This window comes from Danio rerio, chromosome 7, assembly GCF_049306965.1.
Source record: "Danio rerio strain Tuebingen ecotype United States chromosome 7, GRCz12tu, whole genome shotgun sequence".
NCBI lineage: Eukaryota > Metazoa > Chordata > Actinopteri > Cypriniformes > Danionidae > Danio > Danio rerio.
Window position 1 is genome coordinate 10,624,830 of NC_133182.1, and position 25,171 is coordinate 10,650,000.

Consider the following 25,171-nt stretch of genomic DNA (forward strand, 5'->3'; position numbering starts at 1 on the left):
TGTTGTAAAAAATGTGCTATATAAACTAACTAACGACTAATGTTGTCTTACATATAAGTAATTTTTCTAATATGCTTACAGTTAAATGCGAAAGGTTTTAAATGACCAAAACTGCTTCAGGCAAAAGTCAGAGTTCAAACCTGTCAGACAAAATTGAGGTTAAGTTGGTTTTATATTCACACATTTTCCTTAATAATATAATTTCTGAAGTATTAATTACAAGTTCTAAACACTAAACTTATTTGACTATAAAAGTACAACAACTTTCACAGTCAAATAAATAGCGCAAATGTTGTTTTGTAGTAATATTTACATGTAATTTTAGACCGGATACTCAAAGTACCATGGTAAACAATATAGGAAGCATGTGTCACAGGTTGTCCCTGAACGCATGTGCTAATTTAAAACCAACTTTACCTCACTACACTACATATCACTACCCTGATCTCAGTTCAGAGCCTGCCTGTGATGTCTGTGCAAGTGACCATAACAAAGCCCCCAACGCGTGAGTGGACTGAGCCCCGCACTGGTGTATTTTGGAGGGCAGAAAAAGCCGCTGCGTGGATCCTGCATTCATTAATTCAGTGAAGTCTCGCGGTTGTTCACGCAACCTCTCAGACATCTTGCGTTTGTCAGACCGCGGCGAATCTGCTCCACGCATTTACAGAAACCGAGCAAAATCGCATCCAAGCATCGCTCTATCGCCGTCACATCTTCTTCACATGCGGGGCTGAACTGAGTTTGCGCGTTTGAGACACCCCGGAGAGGATTGCGTGCGGCGTTATATTCGTATTGTGCGTCATTTCTGCATTTCTGCGTTTCCACCCAGGCAATATGGCAACACCAGCCGCTGTAAACCCATCGGGTGAGTACAGGTTTTATTCTTTCGCTTCTAAATTAACTGCGTGCGGTGTTCAAACGCAAACCGAGCGTCTGCGTTCACCCCCAGTATTCTGTTTTCGCGATAAACAAAGAAAGCGCGTCGCGTTTAAACGTACGCGAGCTCCCCCTCCCCCTCACACAACTAACAACAGCGACATTTCCGATTCAAACGCTACAATGTATCGGTTAGAATTCTAAAATAGAACGTTCATTCTTTCGCGACGTGCCGTCGTCGCGAATGTATTGTGACGTCGGAGGGAAATGTGTCTCGTTTGGCTTCTTTCTGTTTCTGCCGCGGCTTGTTGCTAATGCAAATGAGATGCTAAATACATTTGCCACAAGCCAAGTACGTGCTTTGATTTCCTTGATAAGGAACTATTGGATCTGATACGTTGAATGTAGCATTGATCTGAGGTTATGAGAGTATAGCTCGACTTCCTCTGCCTGTTGATTGTGTTGCGAGAATGAATTCTGATGGGCAAACAGTCAAATATATTTTCATATATACAGATCAGTAAAATGCAAATTAGTATGTCAGCATATCTATTATGTGGATCACACATTTGTAAGTAGCATATCTATGATGGAGAGATGACAGTCGAGATGTAAACATGAGCATTCCGTTGTTGTTGTTGTTGTTGTTGTTGTTAGAAGACAGTCATGAACTTTACCATGTAAGTTCGCATGCATGTGTGAAGGTTTTCAATTCAGGCAAAGTTGGTTTTATATCCACCCATTTGGTAGTTCTCCTTAATAATACAATTTCATAAAAGGTGATCTTTACTAAAACAGTGAACTCATATGATTATCAAAGTACAACATTATTCACTGTCAAATAAATAGTGTTCATGTTGTTTTGAAGTCATATTTACATGTTGTTTTGGACCGAATATTCAAAGTACCATGGTAAACAATATAAGGAGCGTGTCACAATGTGCGAATATAAAACCAGCTTTACCTCAAAAGGTTTTAATTGTTTTCAGTGGTGTTAACTGTTGCTGTTTTTTGGTTCAATTGCTGTCGTGCCACCAGAGTCACGATTATGTGGGCATCTGTGGTCTATTTTCGTCATCGCTGAATGTTCGCAGGTTTAGTGGTTTGCTGACTCAGTGACAACCAGAATGAAAGCATGTGAAAAGGCAAAACTTAAGAAATGTACACTATGAATATGTGCTAATTTTCCACTTGAGTGTTAAACATTTGTTTTTACGGACATTTCTGCTAACGGAAAACAAAACGCAAGTCAAAATATAGAGAAAAAAATTAAAATACAATACAGAAAGTTCCCTTGTGTCATAACCATATGTTTGGCCCTAGTTTTACTGATGAAAGTGTAAATAATGACATTTACAGAGATGCACTGGTAAAGACAATTTGCAAAATTAGAAATCATGTTTTTAATCCCATACTGACAAGTATATTAAATAATAGTAAGCGCCGATTCAAATATTTCAATCTACTGTGTTAAAATGATGGATATTTATCTCTGTGATTAAAAAAAAAAGTTATTGGGCATTGAAAGATTGTAAATTTTACAGTGCAGACAAAACTTGTAGTTTATTGAGCCTTTGAACAAATTGTAACAAAAAAAGTTGATTGCAAATAGATCTTCTGTTTGTAACATATTTGATACATTAAGCATTTATGACTCCGATCAGGCCAGGATTGGCTAATCGGGAGGCCCGGGAGAATTCCCGGTGGGCCGATCCATTTTTTTGGCCACGAGAACTGCTTGCACTCTTAGCAGTCGCACTTTTTTCGTTTATATATTTATTTGACCATAGCCTCACTCTTTTTATTCAATATTTTGCCGAAGTTCCGCTCTTTTTATTTATTTTCTCGCAGCCCCGTGAGCAAATTGCAGCCTGCAGGTTAATGATGATGTAACTATCAGTCGAACGCAAACAGCGGCAGCTTAGTGAATATAAGAAGTCGAATAATTAATATTATGTATATTACACCTGCTCAATGAAAATCAAATGATTCACAATAAATCTGACATAACTTGATGAGAAATCAGAAAGGGGAGTCTAAGATTAAGCTATTGTGGTCCAGTGGTCAGCGAGTTGCATTACGATGCCACCGACCTGAGTTCGAATCTCACCTAATTTATTTATTTATTAATATTTTTTTTTTCATTTTTAGTATTAAGACATAATACTGTTTGGGAAACTAATGTAGGTGTAAATATTTAATTTAATTTTTTTGTGTTACCACCGTTACAAAGGACTGGATATCTATAAAGAATTTTGCTCAGAATATATATTCAGATATTGCAGGAAAGGATATTGTGATGTTTTAAACAATAGTGTTGGAGATTTAGCTACACTTTAATGTTCTCATATTTACGAAAAACATTGGAAGTTCTGCTGTTTCCTTAAAAAAGATGTGATAGTGTCATTAGAAACTAAATTGGAAATGACATTATTTTAATAGTCATACAGCAAAGTCCTCTGTGTTAAATTTACTCAGTTCAGAGAGTATTTGGTCCCTCTTTATAATAAGGCACACAGGTTGGTAATAAGTAAAGCTGCTGCTTGTGGAGTTGCTTATTGATCGAGTTGATCTTCTGTTGAGATTTTGAGAGATTCGATGCATTATATTTAAGGCTGTGACTGAAGTCAGTAGTACAGTAGTTTTGTGTTTCTCTTCTGTGTTTCTGCTCAATAACAGCAGGTGTTCATCCCCAGTCCTCATCACCTAGTTAATCTTTTCATTGTCTCATTAACCTGAGTAACATTAACTCAATTTAGAGAGGGACCAAATACTATCTAAACTGAGTAAATTTTACTCAGAGGATTTTGTCGTGAACTGAAGTGGGCTGATCTAAAGGTTGATTTATACTTCTGCGTCAAACGCCGGAGCTCCGGATGGAAAGTTTTGTTTTGTGTTTACCTCATAGTTAAAGGCTTGAAACTCCAGGGCTGAAATGGAGTCCCTGACTCCAATAGTATAGGTGAACATATATGAAAAAAACAAATGCCCACTTGGCAAAAAGCTATAGATATTTATATGGCCTGTAATATCTTTTTATTTTTTAATAATCAAAGTTCTGTACTTTCATATCTAAAACTGATATTTTACATGCTTATGGATAGTCAAATCCCACCAAATTACTTCAGTCACGTATTTTATCTAAAAGTTGCCTGGATATTTGTTTTATATTTATAACATATTTATTTGTGACATATTTTATGACTCATATACAAGGTGAAAATATGAAGAAGAAAAAACAAATGCCCACTCATCAAAGAAAAAAAAAAAAAGAAGCTGTAGATATTTATATGGCAAATACGTAAGATAAAATTTTGACATATTTTTACTTTTAAATAATCAAAGCTCTGTGTTATCATGAAACCCATATTTTACATGCTTATTGATAGTCAAATCACCCAAGATTACTTCAGTCCAGTTTTGCAACTAAAAATTGCCTGGAGGTGTTTTATATTTATAGCATATTTGATAGGTTTTATGGCTCATATAGCATAGGTGAAAATATGAAGAAGAAGAAAAACACATGCCCACTCAGCAAAAAAAGAAAGCTGTAGATATGTATGTGGCCAGTAAGTAAGATTAAATTCTGATACATTTTTACTTTTAAATAATCAAAGCTCTGTATTATCATGAAACCCAAATTTGCTTATAGTCAAATCCCCCCAGATTACTTCAGTCCAGTATTGTATGTAAAAGTTGCCTGTCATATATTGTCAAACATTAACAATTAATGCTTGATTCCCCCTGAAGGACATCAAAACAAGATGTATGGGGGCTTCAGCACTTTAATACTAAGAAATAGTTTACTTTGATCTGTACTTTAAATAATAATATTAATAAATAAATAATAGAGCTGCACGATTCTGGCTAAAGTGAGATTTGCGAATTTTTTATTTTTTTTTTGCCTAAAATAAAGATCACGATTCTGTAGATGTAAAACAAAAGTTAATATGAGTGGGCTATTTTTATTCTCAAACATGTGGTTAAACAGCAATAGGCTTTGTGTGGTGGTACTGTTGGTTTAAATGCTAAATTTTGTACAGACTTGAAATGGCGGACAGATTTTAGATTTGTCCTGGTCATTAATGCTGATGATAATTCTGATGTTGCATTGTGTTTGAGACATGCTTACAATCTTTAATTTTCTGCTTAAAGTCTTTCACTGACGTGATTTACGTGAATACAGAAGACTGGGTGCATTTCGGCGGGTTTTGGATACTTTTTGGGCTGGAATCAGTAAGCTACATCTGGCAACACTTGTGTATGCTTTCGGTTTCATTTTCACTGCTAAGAGCGGTTCACTTCCAGCAAGGCTCCCAAACGATCGCTTTGTGCCACAAACTGAATGTTATTTACAACTTGATTACCTGGTATTACATGTTACAACTTTATTAGCCTATGCAGGTTATTATCACTAAAGTAAACTTCATTCAGAGGCGCCCGCCCGCCCTCCATCCCTGTGGTAACAGCTGACAGTCAGCTCACGTCAAGTGTGATTTTGCGGTCGCAATAACATTACATAAAGACAGAAATGACATTTTATGAGGTAAATTGTATCTTACAAATACAGCATGTGACTCTTTCAACATCATTTGGAGGTGTCCACGTTGATGAACAACGTATGTAAAATAATGTGAAGACTTGTGCGGTCACCTTTGCTTCACTCCTGAACTTGAAAATATGATTGACAGAATCGTAGAAATGCTGGATTAAGATCGTCTAGGGGTTGAATCGAGATCGCGATCTTTTTTCGATTAATTGTGCAGCTCTAATAGATAATATAAATACACATTTGACCACCTCTTCAACGGTTCATACCATTGTGAATGCATAAGTGTGCCGATTAGTCTATGCAGAAAAATAGTCTGCAACTGCAGATGTGGCCCACCGATTGATTTACAATAAGCATTCAAAAGACTGCTTTCTCATGAAATTTGAGCTTGTTTCTACATACAGCCTAAAAGTAAAGTCAAATTAGATGGATAGTTATTATTATTTGATCTAATCAGAGGAAACCGTATGGCAAAATACACACAGTATCCCTCAAAACACAGCAAACTTAAATACATTTTTATTAATAAATTAGATGTAATTTAAATAAATACAAACATTTGATTCACTGAAGCATGCATTACACAACTACTGAAAAAGTTGACCCCCCCTGATTGTCTATGTTTAATTCGCACACGGGCGACAGTTGATTAGGATTGTTAAAAATCGTACAGTGTGAGCCAAAATGTGGACGTTTGTACAATTATACCAAAATAACTCATAGCAAATACGATCAAGAGCTTCTACTCGGTGCAAGTTTTGCTGGATTCTCTCTCTTTCTGTTAAACTTGTATTATTGTACTGTCCTGTTTTTAGTGTTTGGAGACTTTTTGTATGAAGTGTACTCACTTAAGTAATTTTGTAAAGTTTTACCAGAAAAAAAATTACGGTTTTAAACGTATATTAATGTAAAAATTCTGATGTAAACTTGTTTTGTTTGTTTAAAATGAATTTATGGTGGCGTAGTGGGTAGCACTGTCATTGTTGTTGTGGGTTTCCTCCGGGTACTCCGGTTTCCCCCACAGTCCAAAGATATGTGGTACAGGTGAATTGTGTAAGCTAAATTAGGCATAGTGTATGTGTGTGAATAAGTGTTTTTTAATGTTTCCCAGTACTGGGTTCAGCTGGAAGAACATCCGCTGCGTAAAACATATGCTGGATAAGTAAACCCACAATTAATTTGTACATAAATGAAACATGGCAAAGGGAATGGGACAATTGCATAAATAATAAATTACATGAAAATAACCAAAAACGTGCCCAGGCCTGATTGTATGTTAGTGCGGGCCGTCGGGGGAGACGGGAGGGAGGACAAGCGTGCTTTGGCCCGGTTCGAGGCAATTGTACATAGTGTGAGTACGGCCTAAGGTTTAAATACCATTTATATTGAAGTTGCTTTTTAGGCTCACCATATATTGGTGTTTTTTAACATCTAGTTTTTATGAGGTGAGTTGTTGGCCCAATGTTCAGTCCCCAATCTGAAGGACCAGTGGCCTCATGTACGAAGACTTGCGTGGAATTCATACTAAACCATTAAGTGTGCACAAACACTGCGTACGCCGAATCTCATGCATATTCTTTTGTACATCTGAATGAACGTAAAACTGAGCGCAACATGCACGAGCACAGAACCCCTCCCTGCCTCCTCCCCTGTATGAATATGCTAATGACTCTACTTTGGCAAAACCCAACGAAAAAGCAAAGGCAAAGGTGGTGCTGCTTTCGGAGGTAGACCGGAGAAAAGCGGTGTTATTTGCAAATTTGTCCTCCGGAATTAACAACAAAAGAAAAAAATAGGGTGGGAGAGTTTAGCTGACACGGTTAACACAGTTGGGTCTGAACATCGCAAAAAGCATGTCATCATATTTTGACACGTTCGAGCATGAACTCGGTTCGAATACAGCGTCTGATGACGTCATTCTTTTTTTCCCCCCCGCTACATATCAGATTTTGCCAACTATTTATCATGAGAAAGACAAGTAGGAATCATTAATAAGTTTGTGCATCATATTTTATTTGCACGTTTACTGAATGGAAATGTTTCTGATTCACGCATGCAAATTTATCTTCAGATAGTGTCTTTATAGCAATGTGCGTGCAGTAGATAGCTCCCATTACATTGGGAAAACAGGCGACCGCTGCAATTTGCGCTTTAATGTTTGGCTGGTCAACTGTATGGTATGGAAACCTTACATACCTGCTAGATGAACCCGTCTCATACAGCTGCCATTGCAATGCTCAGACACTTTGTAGAGAGCAATTTAACACAACTGCCTCTAGGAGTCGCCAATGGAAATAAAACAGACACGCACAAAAAATTTTCAGTTCATCGTGTGCGTGGGGCACATTCCCACATTCAGTTCATTGTTAGTAAATTCAAACGTGAGCGATTCTGAGCGTGAAACCTGGCGTACGCAAAGTTTTTGTGCGTACGCAGCGTTGATACATGAGGCCCCAGGATTTACACTACAGCAATTTAGCTTAGCCAATTCACCTACATCACATATCTTTAGAGCACCTTGATTACAGATTTCAATTTAAGTTTTGAATAATGTTAATGATTACAAATATATGTATCAAATGTTTTACGTGCAATACAATTACAATATTATGAGGCCTGAGATTGTGATTAAAAAAAAAAGAACTTTTACATGTAATAAGCTTTAAGCAACACACTCGAACACTAACCCCTAACCAATCAGACTTAGTCGCCAATCTAAAGAAACAAGTTGCAATTTATTCATTCTGAAGTCAATGCTGCTTTTTTTCCCTCCCCAGTGGGCAATTCTTTTCCCGTCACCTCATTTTAAATGCAAATGAGGTTAAATGAATAAAGAAAGTCAGTGTTATTACACCTGGCTGACACGTCGACTCGCCAAGCGCCGTTTAAAATGCGCAGGAGCTTTCCTAGTCACGTGACTGTAGTTGAACTGAAGGGCACTTTGTTTTAAAGTCAGCTTTTATTCACAAATCTGTAGGCCATCTGTACTTTAGCGTTGAGCCTACAGTGCTGAACAAAAGACCCTGGCTGCAGCGCGCCTGAGATAAGAGGGAGTTTGCTGGACGTTTGTCGATGAGATTACAGACACAGTTCAGACTGTTTGCACACCTCTTGTGTTACTGAAGAAAGGTTTTTTATTTTTTTGGTGTTAAAAGAGAATGACGTTCCGACGGTCAGCATTGGTAAAAAATGGAGCAGCATGTCTGCAGGGTGGACATATTATGCCTATTTTCACAAGATGTTAATGTGACTATCCTTTTTCTCTTTTAGGATTGTTAAATTTGTTTCTGTTCTGCTTAACAGCAGAATAATGAGAGAGATTTTTTGAGAGATTCTTATAACTTTTCTTGAAAGCCAAGTTTACATACAATAACAGTATTATGCCTCTGAAAAAGCTCAGATGATGGTGTCAAGGTTTTGGACGTTTCTGATTGGCTAATTGACAACATTTGAGTTAATTGGAGACACAACTGTAAAACAGTATTTAAGGAAAACCTCAAACACCCTGCTGCCTTGTGTGACAACATGGGAAAATCAACTAGCCAGAATCAACAGAAAAGCCAGATTACAATTTGTTAAATTACACTGGGAAAAAATAATAATTTTTGGAGACATGTCCTGTGGTCTGATGGAACTAAGATTGAACTGTTTGGCCATAATGACCAGTGTTACATTTGGAGGACAAAGGTGAAAGCTTACAAGCCTAGGAACAACATCCCTACTGTGAAGTATGAGGCGGCAGCATCATGCTGTGGGGCTGTTTTGCTGCAGGAGGGACTGGTCCACTTCACAGCATTGATGGCATCATGAAGAAAGAACATTATGTAGAAATACTAAAGCAACAGCTCAAGACATCAGCCAGGAAATTAAAGTTTGGCCACAAATGGGTCTTCCAAACAAACCATGACCCTAAGCTGCCAAATTAGTTAAAATGTGCTTTAAGGACAACAGAGGGAATGTTTTGGAGTGGCCATCACAAAGCACTGATATCAATCCTATAAAAAAATTTGTGGGCAGAGTTGAAAAATCTTGTGCGAGCAAGACAACAAATCTCACACAGTTCCACCAATTCTGTCAGGAGGAATGGGCCAAAATTTGTTCAAACTATTGTGAGAAGCTTGTGGAAGGATGCCCAAAACATTTGACCAAAGTTATATAGTTTTAAAGCAAAGCTAAAAAATACCAAGGAAATGTGTGTAAACTTTTGACTGTCTAGAAAATAATAAAAAATTGTCCAAAAAATTCTCTCATTATTCTGGCATTTAGCAAATGTGAGTCATTTAGGTAATCCTAACGGACCTAAAATAGTAAACGTTTAGTGTGATTTACCATCAGACATTTTTTGTGTCTGATTACATGTGTGTGTGTGTGTGTAAAATCAACAGAATATTAAATTATTTTTATGTCATGATTTGATATATTTATCATCGCCCAGCCCTAGTTCAAATAATATTTACTTTTTTATTACTTTTTTATTTTACTTCAGTCACAAAATCACCATATAAAAACACAGTTTGAAAACTTTATTAAAATAATCAAACTGTTTTAATAACAATTAACCAAATTGTACTAAAATATCAAAAGAAAGTCATATTTAAACAAAATCAAACATTCTCTTAAATGAGACACTTGCATATCTGGTAAGACTTTCCAATAAGGTTGTATTAGTTAATTTTAGTTAATGCATTTACTAACATGTCATGAACCAACCATAAACAATGCATTTATTACAGTATTTGTTTATTTTAGGTAATGTTAGTCAATGGAAATACAGTTGTTCGCTGTTAGTTCATGTTAACTCATGCCACATTCGCTGTTAACAAGCATGAATTTGGATTTTAATAAGACATTATTAAATGTTGAACCATAATAAACAAGTATTATTTTAAGGATCAATCATACTTAGCTCATGTTAGTGAATACATTAACTAACATTACTTAATAAAACCTTATTTTAATTGTGACCAAGTATTCTGTACTACAATTACGAATGCATTGACGTCATTAGAATTAAATGGTTTAATTTAGATTCTGTGCCTTTTAAGATTTCTATGCAAATTATTTAGCAAGACAAGGCAAGTTTATTTATATAGCACATTTCATACACAGTGGCAATTCAAAGTGCTTTACATAAACATGAATAAAAGAGACGGGTATAAAAAAATTAAAACAAATAATTAAATTGATAAAAAAAAACTGATAAAAGCAGATAAAATGTGTTAAAACGGGTTATAAAATAATAATAAAAAAGAGAAAAACATAATAGTGTGATCTGTCGGACGTAGCACAGGACTCATTCAGTAAAGGCACAGCTAAACAGATGTGTTTTCAGTCTTGATTTGAATGTGTCTAATGTTGGAGCACATCTGATCATTTCTAGAAGCTGATTCCAGCAGCGAGGGGCGTATAGTAGCTGAAAGCTGATTCACCCTGCTTTGACTGAACTCTTGGAACTTCTAGTTTATGGGATCCTAAAGATCTGAGTGATCTGTTATGTGTGTACTTAGTGAGCATATCTGTAATGTATTGAGGTCCTAGGCCATTTAGTGATTTATAGACCAGAAATAACACTTTAAAATCTATTCTAAAAGTAACTGGGAGCCAGTGTAAAGACCTGAGGACAGGTGTGATGTGCTCTGATTTTCTGGTTCTGGTCAGAATCTTGGCCGCAGTGTTTTGGATGAGCTGCAACTGTCTGACTGTCTTTTTGGGAAGGCCCGTGAGGAGGCCGTTACAGTAATCCACCCTGCTGCTGATAAAAGCATGAACAAGTTTTTCAAGTCTTTACTTGAAACAAAGCATCTAAATCTGGCAATGTTTTTGCAAGCAATGAAAGCCTCTCCACCTTTACTTGCCTTGTACACACATTATATTCAAATCTTTTCTTAATCAAGCTTTGCATTGCGATATATTTGATTTGTGTTGAAATACAAGCTTCTGTCATGTTTTCTTTTAATTTTGTGGGCAAACAAAGATTATGATTGGCCAATAGACATTGTTGACATGAGCTGATGTACTGGTTTGCCTGAAATCAGAAAGTTGCATTCAGAATGAGACTTTTTTTTGTGCTTTTTTGTGAGAAATTATGATCTAAATGTTCAGTTGTTTTCATATCTCATTTAACTATAATTATGCGGCCCATTTGATTGCATTGAAACTTTTGCAAGTGTCCGGAGTTTCAGAAACTTCTGTCAGGAAATCCAATTCATCAACGTGCTCATTCATTAGACTTGAATGGGAATAAAGCTAAAAACGTCATGGAGGACAATTGAACATGTATTAGTGCTGCATGTTTTTCTGAGCGTCATGTCTGAAGTATCTCGAATATTTGGCAGCATGAACTTTCTTTGGCTGCATAACAATAAATCCAGCAGAGACAAGTCATTGTTCACATGCTCGTGCTATCAGAAAAAATACTTGATTAGATAGTTCAAGATGGTTTCTGGCTGATCTGTTCCTGCTCTGAATTGATAAAGTGTTTCTGGATGGAAATGAGCCAAGTGTCGCTGAATCACTTTTTCTTTTCACTTTCAAGAACTTGAAGAGAATATGGGAACTAAATGTTTTACTACGAAATGTTCTGAACAGGTAGTTTTCTTTCTTTTTTCATTTCATTGGGATTGAAATGGCTCAGTTTTAATCTTGTTTTGATGCAGTTTCTGGTTTTATAGGGTTTTAGCAATTATATAAAAAGGTTTAGAGGCCATTGTGAAGTTTTTAGTGAGATTTTGAACTGAAGCTTTCATTTGGCTCATGGTAAAGGGATAGTTTGCTCCCAAAAAATGACAATTTCCTCATTATTTACTGGAGCTCAAGTGTGTCTAAACATTGTTTGTATTTCGTTCTTCTGTTGAACACACAACAAGATGTTCTGAAGAAGTTTAGTGGAAAAAAACAGCCATTGATAACCATAGTAGGAACAAAAAAGTAAATGTCTTTTTCCACCAGCATTCTTAAAGGTGCTTTATGTAAGTTTTTGACTTTTCTAAAGCGTAAAAATACCATAATATGTTTGCAGATATTTAAGAAACATGCCATGTGAACATGCATACATTGTTAATCTAAAAAACAATGCTAAAGTCAGTTATTCTGCTTTTAAAGTGTGTTTTCCGTGCTGGAATAACTGTCTTTGTTTATGTAATTTTAACCTGCCTAATGTCAATTTAGCCAATTATATTTCAGCACTCTGGGTTGCCTTGGTGGAAAACAGTGCATGTTATTCATTTATTCCGAAAAGCTCTAAAAGCATGCACTCGTGACCGAAATGTGACCTCCGGTAGATAATAGCAGACTCCTGAATGAGACACAGATTCAGAGTTTCATGTGAGGGGGCTATTAATAATATAAAAATATGAACGTAAACTTTAGGTGAGCAGGTAACTTTGTAATCCCAAGTTCTAACAACATGTTACGTGACAAGATATGCAGTTACAAGCAATTAGGCTGTTTTCACCAGACTAAATTTAAATACAGCCATTCAAAAGCACAGAATAGTGCACTCACTCACGAAATGGTACGGTTTATAAGCTAATTAAACATATTAACCCTCTTTAACATTTTTAAATGAAGATGCTGAATCACTCATATGTGTTTAGTTCTAAAGTTAAATTGCAAACGGTTTATTTTGTTTTCAAGATCTGCGGTGAACTATCTGCTGCTGCTTTCAGTAGTATGGCAGTAAATGTCATGTAAATCGGCATTCAAACTTGCATTATCAGCATTTAACACTGAATAAAGCACATGAGGTGTAGCTGAGTTGATTTCTGCTGTTCATCTGTGTGAAATTAGAAGCCGCTTCTAATATATCAATTTCAGGTGTTGGTTAGAACAAAAACTCCTTTTACTATGGAGAATATTCCTTCTACTGGGAGCCGTTGGTTTTATTTATAACACACTTTAAATCACTCGCTCATGTCCTCAATCTCGCAACCTGCGCTTGCGTGTGTTTTGATCCCGGAGTGTAACACCTAGTTCAACCACTGGGTGTCAAACTTACATACTGCACCTTTAAGTATAGTATCAACGTAATTGTTTTATGTTTATGTTAATTTAATTCCTTCATGTTGTTCCAGCACAAATCAATAGTTTTTTTTAGTGCAGAAGAAACAAACTATTTTGAAACAAGTTGAGGCTGAGTGAATGATGACGGAAATTAATTTTTGTTTTGAACTAATTATCTAACTATCTCTGATATGCTGTTTTAAAAGTTGCTATTATTCTCCTAAAATATTCTTCAGACGTATATGAGCATTATTTTTATAAATGCATATTCATTGCTCTTTTTCTATGTGTCTGAATTGGGTTGGTTCAAGGATCCAGTCTTTCCAAAAATCTGCTCTGTTTTTATTGGTCAGATCATTGACCAAGTCTGTTGTGATTGGTTAAAATAAATTGTCAATTATAATATTTGAGTTTGAGCTTTTACTCTGCACTTAGGGTGCAATGGTTTTCAGTAAAAAAATCTAATTGTCCAGTTGTCCTCCGACAGTTCAGATAATGCATTATTAACATTGGTTTTGTGAGAAAAACAACTGCAATAATGCAAAAAGTTCCACTTTTGTACACGAATGCAGCCTAAAGGTTGACATTGTTTAGTTAATAAGCACTATAGACTGGCAAATAGGGTTGTAACGGTATGAATTTTTTACGGTATGATAATCGTCTAAAACAATACCACGGTTTGACGGTTTCGCGGTATACGGTATGTTACAAATGTTACAAAATAATAGAACAGTGAAGCAAATTTGACTTTTTCCAAATAATATATTTTCAGTTACTATAAACAACACCACTTACAATGAACAAATAAAAAATAAGAAAGTAATAAATAATGTGTCAAAGTCCAAATAAAGTCCAAATAAACAGGGTGCAAATCCTCAGTAAAAAAATAGATATAAATATTTACTATACTATAAATAGTTACATAACGAAACTAGATTCAATATGGAACATCCTTAGGTTTTATGTGCCAGCATGGATATGGTTGTCTGTGGATATGGATTTGGATATGGTTGTCTGCAATGCAGACAAACAGCTGCACCTTCATTTGCATCTTTTGAAAACAGCAAGAGCAGCAGTTCGTCTTTGCTGTGTCACTGTTTTGTCATGTTTCTGTGCTGCTGTGCATGCAAAAGTACTTAGTATGAGAATTATTTCATGCAAAACTTTTTTTTTTGCGTTTTATTTAGCCGCGCATAAATGTATGCCTTTCTCTCATTCCGTGTTGTTCAAAAAGCTCATTGTTGGTCCACAAACAAAAGTGAAACCTATGCTTATTGGTTGTGATATAGTGAGTTTGAACCAATCTGGGCATGGAGGAGGGACAATGCATCAATGTATCATGTCTGGTTTGTCCGGAGACACAGTGACGAGCGTTTCTTTGTCAAATCAGCGTTGTCAAATTTTGATAACCTAACCGCACTGATTTCAGGGCCTCTGAATGTCCGCAAATGTTATGTGATACAGCACTGGAAAGCTGAGATTCTCTTCTTTATGCCAATCTTTGAATTGTATGAATCGAATCAGCGGATCAAAAGTTATTAAACATTTAAGAGCAATACTTATTTTTAGCCGTGGGCGGCTGTCTCGGTCTTTAAGGGTTAAAACCGTTGATATGCAATTGTTCATGGTATGATAGTCGTGCACGTTCAAATAGTGGTAGACCGTCATACCGGTATATTGTTACAACCCTACTGGCAAATCTATATTTGGTTTGTTTAGAAAGAAATACTAGACTAATCAATTATAGTGTGGACAGAGATTGCTTTTCTGACTCAGAAAAACGTAGAAGGGTATAACGGAGGCCGGAGCTCCAAGTGGGTGAGCCTTGGAACTCCAAGTGGGCCGGGCGAACCGTATTTAGTCGTATTTAGAGTTCAATATTGTGCTTTATGAATGTGTACACCTAACCCTAAACCCAACCTCACAGTAACCTGTTGTGTTTTATCAACGTCTACACCTAAACCCAACCCTAAACCCAACCTCATAGGAACCTGATAAACCCAATCTACTTGTGGGATAAGTCCCTCCCACTTGGAGGTCACTCAACCTACTTGCGGTGTAATCCCTCCCACTTGCAGGTCTCCGGGCGGCAGCGATACCTATGTGGAAAAACGCAGTAGCAGTAAAATGCCAGTTTGAACTAGGAGTTTTCATTCTACATCACTGTTTTAAAATGAAAATGCACTACTGTAAAAGCAGCCTTAACATTACCGTTGTTTAAAAGTGCTAATAAACACTATAGACTGGCAAACTCATATTTGGTTTACTTCAGAAGAAACTTACAATAGTTGTCACTGGGGTGGTATTTTTCTAAAAGGTACACATTTGTGCTTGAAGGGTCCATATTGGTACCTCAAAACTATATATTTGTATCTTTTAGGTACTAATATGTACCCTTGAGGTTTTAATATGGACCTTTTAGATACAAATTTTAAATTTTGAAAAAGTACCACCCCACTGACAGCTTGTATACCTTTATTTTTGAGAGTGTAGTGAAGACAGAGATTACTTTTGCGACTCAAAAAATAAATAAATAAAAAAACACAGTAAAACACTAGTCTGAAGAAGAGCTTTGAAAATGCACTACTGTAAAGGCAGCCTAAAAGTTGACCTTGTTTAAAAAGCAACAATCTAGACTGGCAAACCCATATTTGAGTTGTTTAGGAAGAAATACTAGACTTACAGACGATTATAGTGTGGACAGAGATTATTTTTGACTTAGAAAAGCACAGTAAAACGCCAGTCAAAACCAGGAGAGTTTTCATTCTAAAATGCTCTTTTAAGATTAAAATGCACTAATAAAAGCAGATAAAAAAATAAAAAATCCCATATTTGGTTTATTGGACTCAAACACAGTAAAATCACGTCTGAACAAAGAGGAGAGTTTTGAAAATGCTTTACTGTATAAGCAACCTAAAAGATGACATTGTTTTAAAAAAAAGCAACAGTATAGACAGCAAACTCCATATTTGGTTTGTTTAGGTAGAAATACTAGACTAAGCGACAATTATAGTGTGGACAGAGATTGTATTTCTGACTAAAAAACGCAGTAGAAATGCCAGTCTGAACAAAGAGAGTTTTCATTCTAAATCACTGTTTTAAAATAAAACTGCTCTACTTTAAAAGCAGCCTAAAAATTGACATTGTTTAAAAACGCAACAATATAGATAGGAAACCCATATTTTGTTTGTTTAGAAAGAATTGCAATGAATCAATTATAGAGTGGACAGAGATTGCTATCAAATTTCGCTATACGAAAGTGTAGTGACAAATAAAGGCTTGATTTGATTGATTGATTGATTGATTGATTTTTTTGACTCAACACAAAGTAGAAACACCAGTCTAAACAAGGGCAAGACAAAAGCAACAATATAGACAGGCAAACCCATATTTGGTTTGTTTAGGAAGACACACTGGACTTTTATGCAGTGAACTTTTTTTACCTGCACTTTGCAGAGCTTTTAGGTGCCCAAACAGCCTCATGAAAGGTATTATGTTCTGTTGTTTGAATCCAAAATGAGATTGTGTTGATTGATTAGTTTCTTGATTTGGTGTTGTAAGAGACTAAGGGGTTTTAAAATTGTACAAAATATTAGCTTGTCAGCACAAAGCTCCCTGAAGAGTTTTTCTTTTCCATTTAATGAGGTATGTGTTACAGGTCCATGTAAAATGTCAGCCCTGAAAATAAGTTTTGAATGCCACGAGTGCTCAGAGACTGAGGAATAAAGAAAAGATTTCTGATAAACTTGCTTTACAAGCAGATTTAGTGACCTAAATATGCCCCAAAAATACAGAGAAAGTTAACTTTTTATATTTCCTATGAAATAATTGATTAACTTGTTATCCAGGCACATTGTATGTACAACTGAGTTTCTTTTGAATGTCTAAGATATATATGTTTGTGTTTGTGTGTGTTTGAGTGTGTTTGTGTGTGTTTTTTGTGTTTGTGTGTGTGTGTCCATCTATCAATCCAATGTGTTGAAGCTAGGGCTGCACAATATTTAGTTTTTCTGTGATAATATATTGTGATATGAGTATAATTTCAAACACTGACTTCATTTGGAAAGACATTTTACATTTGATTGGGATGATTTTGTAGGAAAGTGCATCTGCATCAATTATATTGATAATATTGATAATTATTCAATAATATATAAAAATTATATATATTTAAATTATTTATTTATATATATATATATATATATATATATATATATAATTTATTTATTTTTTATTTTTTCCAGAACAACTGAACACAGAGTTATGGGACCAGAAAAATATCAGTCTGTAAACATTTCTTGTACTTTAAATGAGGAAAATAAAAATGTGTTGTGGATGTGATAAAAAAAGGCTGCTGGTTTACACTATAAACCACACTTTGTAGAAATTCTGTGAGTTAAACTGCACAACCCAAAAGAAACAGTAATAATTAAAAGTATAAGACTTGGCTCACTATAAAACAGAAATTTTAGATTTTTTCAATTTAATATTTTCACATTAATGAGAAAAAAAATGTGGTTATGGATGTGACATCTCTCTGTTATGGATGTGACGGATGTGAAATTGCCACTTGTATGACTTTGCTAAATCAAATGGAATAGTTTGAAAACATTGACTGATGCATTATTGAGTATTTCTAAAGTACTGTAAAATATTTGCGTTATACTTGGACGTTTCCATATTTTTGGTGAAAAACACATTTTTTTTCATGGCAAGGTTGACATTTGAGCAATGTATATGAGAAATTCCATGAAAATGTCAACCTTGCCATGAAAAAAACGTGTTTTTCACCAAAATATGGAAACGTCTACAGTGGTGTCTGAGGCATACAATAGGTCCATTTCCATATACTGATGTCCTATTATTCTACTGTGCCCTGGTATATCCAAGATTTTCTTTATAGGGCACCTTTAAAACATTTCCTGCAAACATTTATGCATGTTCTTAAACACAGCTGATTAGCCATTGTGTTCACATGTAGTGTAAACACAGACACAGGGACACAGCCAAAGGGGACACAGACAAAGCATTTCATTGGTACTGAACTCAAAACCTTTGACACTTACCAGCGCCTACATTGACAGAAATTCTGCAGCATACCCACAATCCTGTGCTGATAATCCAGCCCCGAATCAATCCTCCGAAGAATCAATTATTTAACCCAGTTTGTCCATCACCACATAGATTCTAAAGACGGGCAACTGTCCAAGACGTTGCATTGCAAAGGTTTTCTCTATATGCCTTGATTGAAGAATTCGCTCATTCGTCTCGTCTCTGTTTCGATGGGTTTCTGTCTTTCACACCAAACTCGAAATGCTGTCCGCATGTATAAAGAGCTCAGCCGCTGCCGGCGAGATCCTGAGGGACGGTTGGATGTTTTGTTTTGGGAAACAGGCCTCTGGTCATTAGAATGAGCTGTTGAGTCGTGATTTAAAATGAGAGACAGCAGCACCGTATCTGTCTTCATCCTTCACTCCATCCCATGAGACAGATTAATGAGTTTGACCTGAAGGCTTTCCGAGTGACAAAGACATCGAGACGGATGGAGGAGCTTTAGAAAGGCCCACAAAGCTGAAAAGAACCTAGAAAGGAGATATAAAAGGAATTTAACAGGTTATTCATTGAGTTAAAATATAGGAATGACCAAAAATAGACAAAAAAAATTACGTTGGCTGTTTGTTTGTTCAAACTACTTGTATAAAATAAGCTGAAATTACACAGTTCTTAAGTTTTTTGGGGACAACGTAATTGTTTTATGTTGTTTTAATTGTTTTAATTCTCTTAAATTTGTAAAAAGTTACCTTCATTCATTCATGTTGTCCCAAACACAAATCAAAACGTGTTGAACCTAGCATTTTTGTACATTGTATTAGACATGAAGTGTATTGCACTTTCAGGGAAAACTATCTTTATAATTTACGTTGGCATTAGAGCTGCACAATTAATAGAAAAAGATCGCAATCTCGATTCGACCCGCAAGACGATCTTAAAGAGCCCATATTATACATGAAATAGGGTCATATCTTGGTTGTAAGGGTCTCCAACAACAGTCTAATATGCATGCAAGGTCAAAAAACACTTTCATGGTCTTATAATCTGCATTTATTTTTACCTAATTATCCCAGCGACTCCTGTATGAATCGTCCAGTGATTCATTTGTTCCCAAACCCCTCCTTAGCGCGAAGCTAATCTGCGCTGATTGGACCGATGACAGTCTGTCGCGATTGGTCGACTGCCTTCAGTCAGAGAGTGAAATGGCCAATAGCTAATCAGCAATTTAAAAAGTAATCACAGTTCATACACGCTAGATAGTGTAGGCGTGGATTTTAGCTGCCACACACACACAAACACCTCCGGACGAGAACGCTCCCGCTTCCGCCCGCACCCGCCAGGTTTTAGCCTTAGAACCCGCCCCGTATTCTGCCCGCCGCGCCCGATCCCGCTAAAGAGCGGGGGAGAACAAAACCGAAAATCTGTATAAACACACACACAGCACCAAGCATAAAGCTCTCGCTCGCTCGCTCGCTCGCTCTCTCTCTCTCTCTCTCTCTCTCTCTCTCTCTCGCTCTCTCTCTCTCTCTCTCTCTCTCTCTCTCTCTCTCTCTCTCTCTCTCTCTCTCTCTCTCTCTCTCTCTCTCTCTCTCTCTCTCTCTCTCTCTCTCTCTCTCTCTCTCTCTCTCACTCTCTCTCTCTCTCTCTCTCTCTCTCTCATACGCGCGCGTGCGCACTAACACACAAGCACCAAGCAGACACATCTTTCTCTTTCTCAGGCAGCCCGCTCCCGTCCCAAATCAAACCCGTTACCGACCGCTCCGGCGATTTATTCGGAAATTTATTCCCGCGCCGCAGAAATCTGGCGCGGGGACAGCCGCGGGTATGCACACCTCTAACGTTACCACGGAGCTCCATAAACAAAGCAGCACGCGTCGCGTTTTTAACGTGACTTTGCACGCGATAAGAGAATATAGCCAGTTAACCTGATACAGTACACGCAGTTACAAGTAACAAATCACAACTAAATACATTTGCAAGCTAGAGTCAACGAGGCAACAACTTTAACCGCACGTACTTACACTTGAGAAATGGAAGAAACCCATCCTGACGTCCATCAGTTACTCTTTACTGATCCTTCCTTTAACAAACTCAGATGAAGTATTCTTTGTAGCATGTAGCTTCCAGAAGTTTCCAGTAGTTTCCAACTGCTTGGCTATAATGCTGAGGTTTCATCTTTGGGTAGAGACTCAATATATCCATCTGCAATGTGACTTCAATCGACCGGCATGTTTGTGTGCGTGTGTTTGTGGGTGTGTGTGTGTGTGTGTCTGGGTTACTGCGTCAGAGGGCGGGGCCTCAGGTTTGAAATCTCCCGGGTTTGCGCGTGCACGTGAAAAACTTTGTTTCGTTCGTACGTCATGGCGAAACACCTAATGAGTCGGTATCAAGGCGACTCGTTTGAAGCACTATGAATCGACTCTTTTATAGATGAATCAACAGTTTTAAACACTGTACTCTTACAGATTTAAGCCTTAGCTGGATACTTCACTTCACTTAGAGCTGTGTTACACACTACATGGAGGGGAATTTTCAAAAACCCATAATATGGGCTCTTTAACCCAGAATTTCTACGATTCACCCAATCATATTTTCAAGTTCAGGAGAGAAGAAAAGGCGGCTGCACAGGTCTACAGGTCTTCACATTGTTTTACATGCCTTGTTCAGCAACGTGGACACCCATGGTGTTGAAAGTGTCACTTACTGTATTTATAAGGTATAATTCACCCAAAAATGACATTTCTGTCTACATGTAATGATGTATTCGCGGCCACGATATCACACATGACATGAGCTGCTGACCGTGAGCCGTCACACAGAGAGGGCTGCCGCGGGCCTGTGATTGCAGTCTACTTTAGCGAACAGAACCTGCATAGACTGTGAATAACAGGTAATGAAGTTGTAAATAACGTTCAGTTTGTGAAACAGAGTGATCATTTGATAGTCGCTCGGGAAGCACGAACCGCACTTAGCAGTGAAAATAAAACCGAAAGCATGCACAACTTTTAAATAATCATATGGCATTATAGAGTTATGATTAGGCTACGACAAGCGTTTGATATGCTTTTTTTTTCTTCTTAGCGAACACATAGTGTTGTGTATGAGAATAAACATTAGAACTACATATTAATATAGTATTCTTTTTTTTTTTTTACTATATGTTTGAGGAAAAAACAATAATAATAGCCCACTCATATTAACCTTTATTTTATATCTACAGAATGGTGAGAAAATCGTGATCTTGATTTTAAGCAAAAAGATCGCGATTCCAGAATCGTGCAGCTCTAGGGCCCTATCATACACCCGGCGCAATGTGGCCACGCTTTTTAAATAGCAAATGCATTTGCGCTCAAATGTGCACCCACAGGCGTTCTGGTCTAAAAAAAGCAGGCGTGTTTTGGCGCGTTGTTATTTTGAGAAACTGTAAATAGTCTGATCTTTAGACCAGAACAAAGTCGGTCTATTGTCTTGCGCAAAGTGCGCCTGGCTTACACACTACACACAAGATGCAGAGCAATACGCAAATATCTTTACATATGAAAAATATATAATATCTTAAGGATATGTGTATATATATATATATATATATATATATATATATATATATATATATATATATATATATATATATATATATATATATATATATATATATATATATATATAATAAGGATATATACTTGATATAAATATAAATGATTAAAATATTACAAAACATATTAATTTCTAGCCTACATGTAGATTTAAAAACCACTGCCTTACTTTCTTCATCTCGGGAGGCTTTTTCAGCTCATTCAATTTGCTTTTGTATAATGTCATTATTATTAGCAGTATTATTTATTATATCCATATTTATATTTGTTTTATTAAAAACAAGCTTAAATTTGTCCACCTGTCAAATTTTAGACCATATGGGGCATGGCAGGTGTATTTGGAAATAACTCAGTATTTTGATCACACTTGGTCATTATTGTTCATTTATTCGTTTGCTGGAAATTAGAACTGAATTTAGAAATAGTTTTGAAACAAATCTTTGCGCTTAACAAACAAAATTAATTATTTATAGGCTAATTGATGTGCGTAAAGGTTTCCCTATCCAAGAGAGCAAAAGCGAAAGTGAACTTACTTTGTTTTATGTTGTTTTAATTGTTTTAATTCTCTTAAATTTGTAAAAAGTTACCTTCATTCATTCATGTTGTCCCAAACACAAATCAAAACGTGTTGAACCTAGCATTTTTGTACACTGTATTAGACATGAAGTGTATTGCACTTTCAGGGAAAACTATCTTTATATTTTACGTTGGCATTAGAGCTGCACAATTAATAGAAAAAGATCGCAATCTCGATTCGACCCGCAAGACGATCTTAACCCAGAATTTCGTCAAAATGCGCTTATGGCGCGACGCAGCTGACTCTTAAAGGGAATGGGAGATGAGACTCTAATTGGTTTATTCTCAAAACACACCTATAACTCATTAAGAAAATAAACTCAACCCTTTTAGACCATGCGCCTTGGCGCAAAGCGGATTTTCCCTTCCTTAAATTAGCAAAAACGCGTCCTGACACGCCCTGAAAGTGTTTGCGCTCTGCGCATGGACCTTCAAAATAGAGCCCCTAGTCTGCATATAGCAATGTAAAATACAAAAATTCAATGAAAAAGGTGATGATCACTTTATGTTCATCATCTTTTATAAGTGCATAGTGTTGAGGCATACCTGTCCAATCTCCGTTTTTTTTGCCGGGATTCTCTCATATTTTACAATTCTATCCTGCAATCCTCCCATAAAGGTTTTTCCCGTATTTCTCCCGTAATCTAAAATTTTCAATGAAGGGTGGCAATAAATATCAAAGAGCCGATCCTCCCTATATGCCACCTATACTGCTAAACCTCCAGAAGATGCCCCTTGCTTTTAAATGCGAATCTGTTCTATAATAATAATAATTCATTTTATTTGTAAATGGCGCCTTTCTAAACACCCAAGGTCGCCTTTCAATAAGCATCAACAGCCATGCTAATACAAATAATAAAACATTACTAAACGAGCATTGACCAAACAGGTATAAACACACATCGCAAATATAAAATATATTTATGATAAAAAACATGATAAAAAATTGTTAAAGGAATTCCTGCTTAAAAAGATTCTTTAGATGAGATTTAAAAGTGTAAAGACTATCAGTGCTCTTTAGATCTAGGGGAAGCGAGTTCCATAGCCGAGGAGCCATAGAGCTAAAAGGTCTGTCTCTCATTGTGCTCAATCGAGTGCCAGTTGTGTGCTTTCATTTTATTTAGACCTAAAAACACACTGAAGTAAATATAAAAATGGTGAGATTCCCTTCCTTTTCTTTACAGGCGCTGCTGGGCCTCCCATGCAATCCTCAAAAAACAATGAGTTCATGTAGCGGTGCGTGACTGTCAGACGCGCTCCATAGTGATAAATAGACAGTTTCCCAAACAGATTCTGTACACATGATTTAAAGTGGAGCGAGGGTGGACACTTTGGGTTTTAGTTGCGTTTAAACAGTTTGAGATTCAACCCCCCAAGACATATGTTTTTGAATCGCTATCATTGTTGTGCTGTAGCGTATAGCCACTTGTGGTTTTGACCCCCCACCTATTGAACGTTTAAAGTACTGCACTGTATTATACTGTATTTCACTTTTACTTTTGTCAGCGTGCAGTCAAGAATAACGCACATGGAGATTATTTCTGGGGCTGATTCAAACGTTAAGGAAAAAATGGGCATAAGTCCTCTATTTTTTACTAAAACTCTATTTTTGTAAATATTCAAAGATGATTTGATTATTATCAGTTTTATACCACCTGTATTTATTCGAACAAACACTTCTTCATGGCTTACACGTTATGGTGTGGTGTAAAAAATATGCTGATTGTGCTAATAATTGATTCAAGTGGTCTCATTTAATAGATTTTCCTCATATGCGTATTGAGAGTCCTATGACAGCTATGTACACTTTACTGGTGGTTGAATTGAACTTATTAAAGTAAATGTAAATATATATACTTACTTCCCCCCCTCTATGTTGTAGTTTTACGAAAAAGAATGATATTGAGAAGAACAATGGCCAGTAAAGTCAGTAAAGTTACCCAAACTGTTTCTGCTGTTGGATGAATGTTGTCTGGATACCCATTCATTTCCTATGGTGGTTCACAAAATTCAATGAAAGTGATCATTACTTTTATATGGTCATCATCTTTTATAAGTGCATAGTGTTGAGGCATACCTGTCCACTCTCCGTTTTTTTGCCAGGATTCTCCCGTATTTAACAATTCGATCCTGCTGTATTATCCCATAAAGGTTTTTCCCGTATTTCTCCCGTAATTTACAATTTTCAATGAAGGGTGGCAATAAATATCAAAGAGCCGATCCTCCCTATATGCAACCCATACTGCTAAACCTCCTGGGGACGCCCCTTGCTCTTAAATGTGCATCTGTTCTGTGCTTTCGTTTTATTTAGGCATGAAAACACACTGAAATATATTTAAACGGCAGGATTCCCTTCCTTTCCATTGCAGGCGCCACTCCCCTTCCTATGCAATCCTCAAAACAGTCAGTATCAAGAATGATATTGAGAAAAACAATTGCCAGTTACCCGAACTGTTTCTGCAGTTTTTACGCTATCTGTTAAAATTTTGGGAAAGCAACAATTGGTTGGGGCAGAAAAATA

The 25,171-nt window shown here is 36.5% G+C and overlaps 1 protein-coding gene across 7 annotated transcripts in view; it reads left to right on the plus strand.

Annotated features, from left to right (window-relative positions):
• The first annotated feature begins 616 nt into the window (after window positions 1-616).
• arnt2 (aryl-hydrocarbon receptor nuclear translocator 2) overlaps window positions 617-25,171 on the plus strand; it is a 179,285-nt gene continuing 154,730 nt past the window's right edge. For 6 of the 7 annotated variants that reach the window (XR_012382515.1, XR_012382516.1, XM_009302938.5 and 3 more), the window contains exon 1: window positions 617-865. Coding sequence is in view for 5 of the 7 variants with exons in the window: in XM_009302938.5 (XP_009301213.1) it covers window positions 835-865 (31 nt within the window). In the remaining 2 variants the exon portion in view is untranslated. 7 annotated transcript variants of the gene reach the window in all.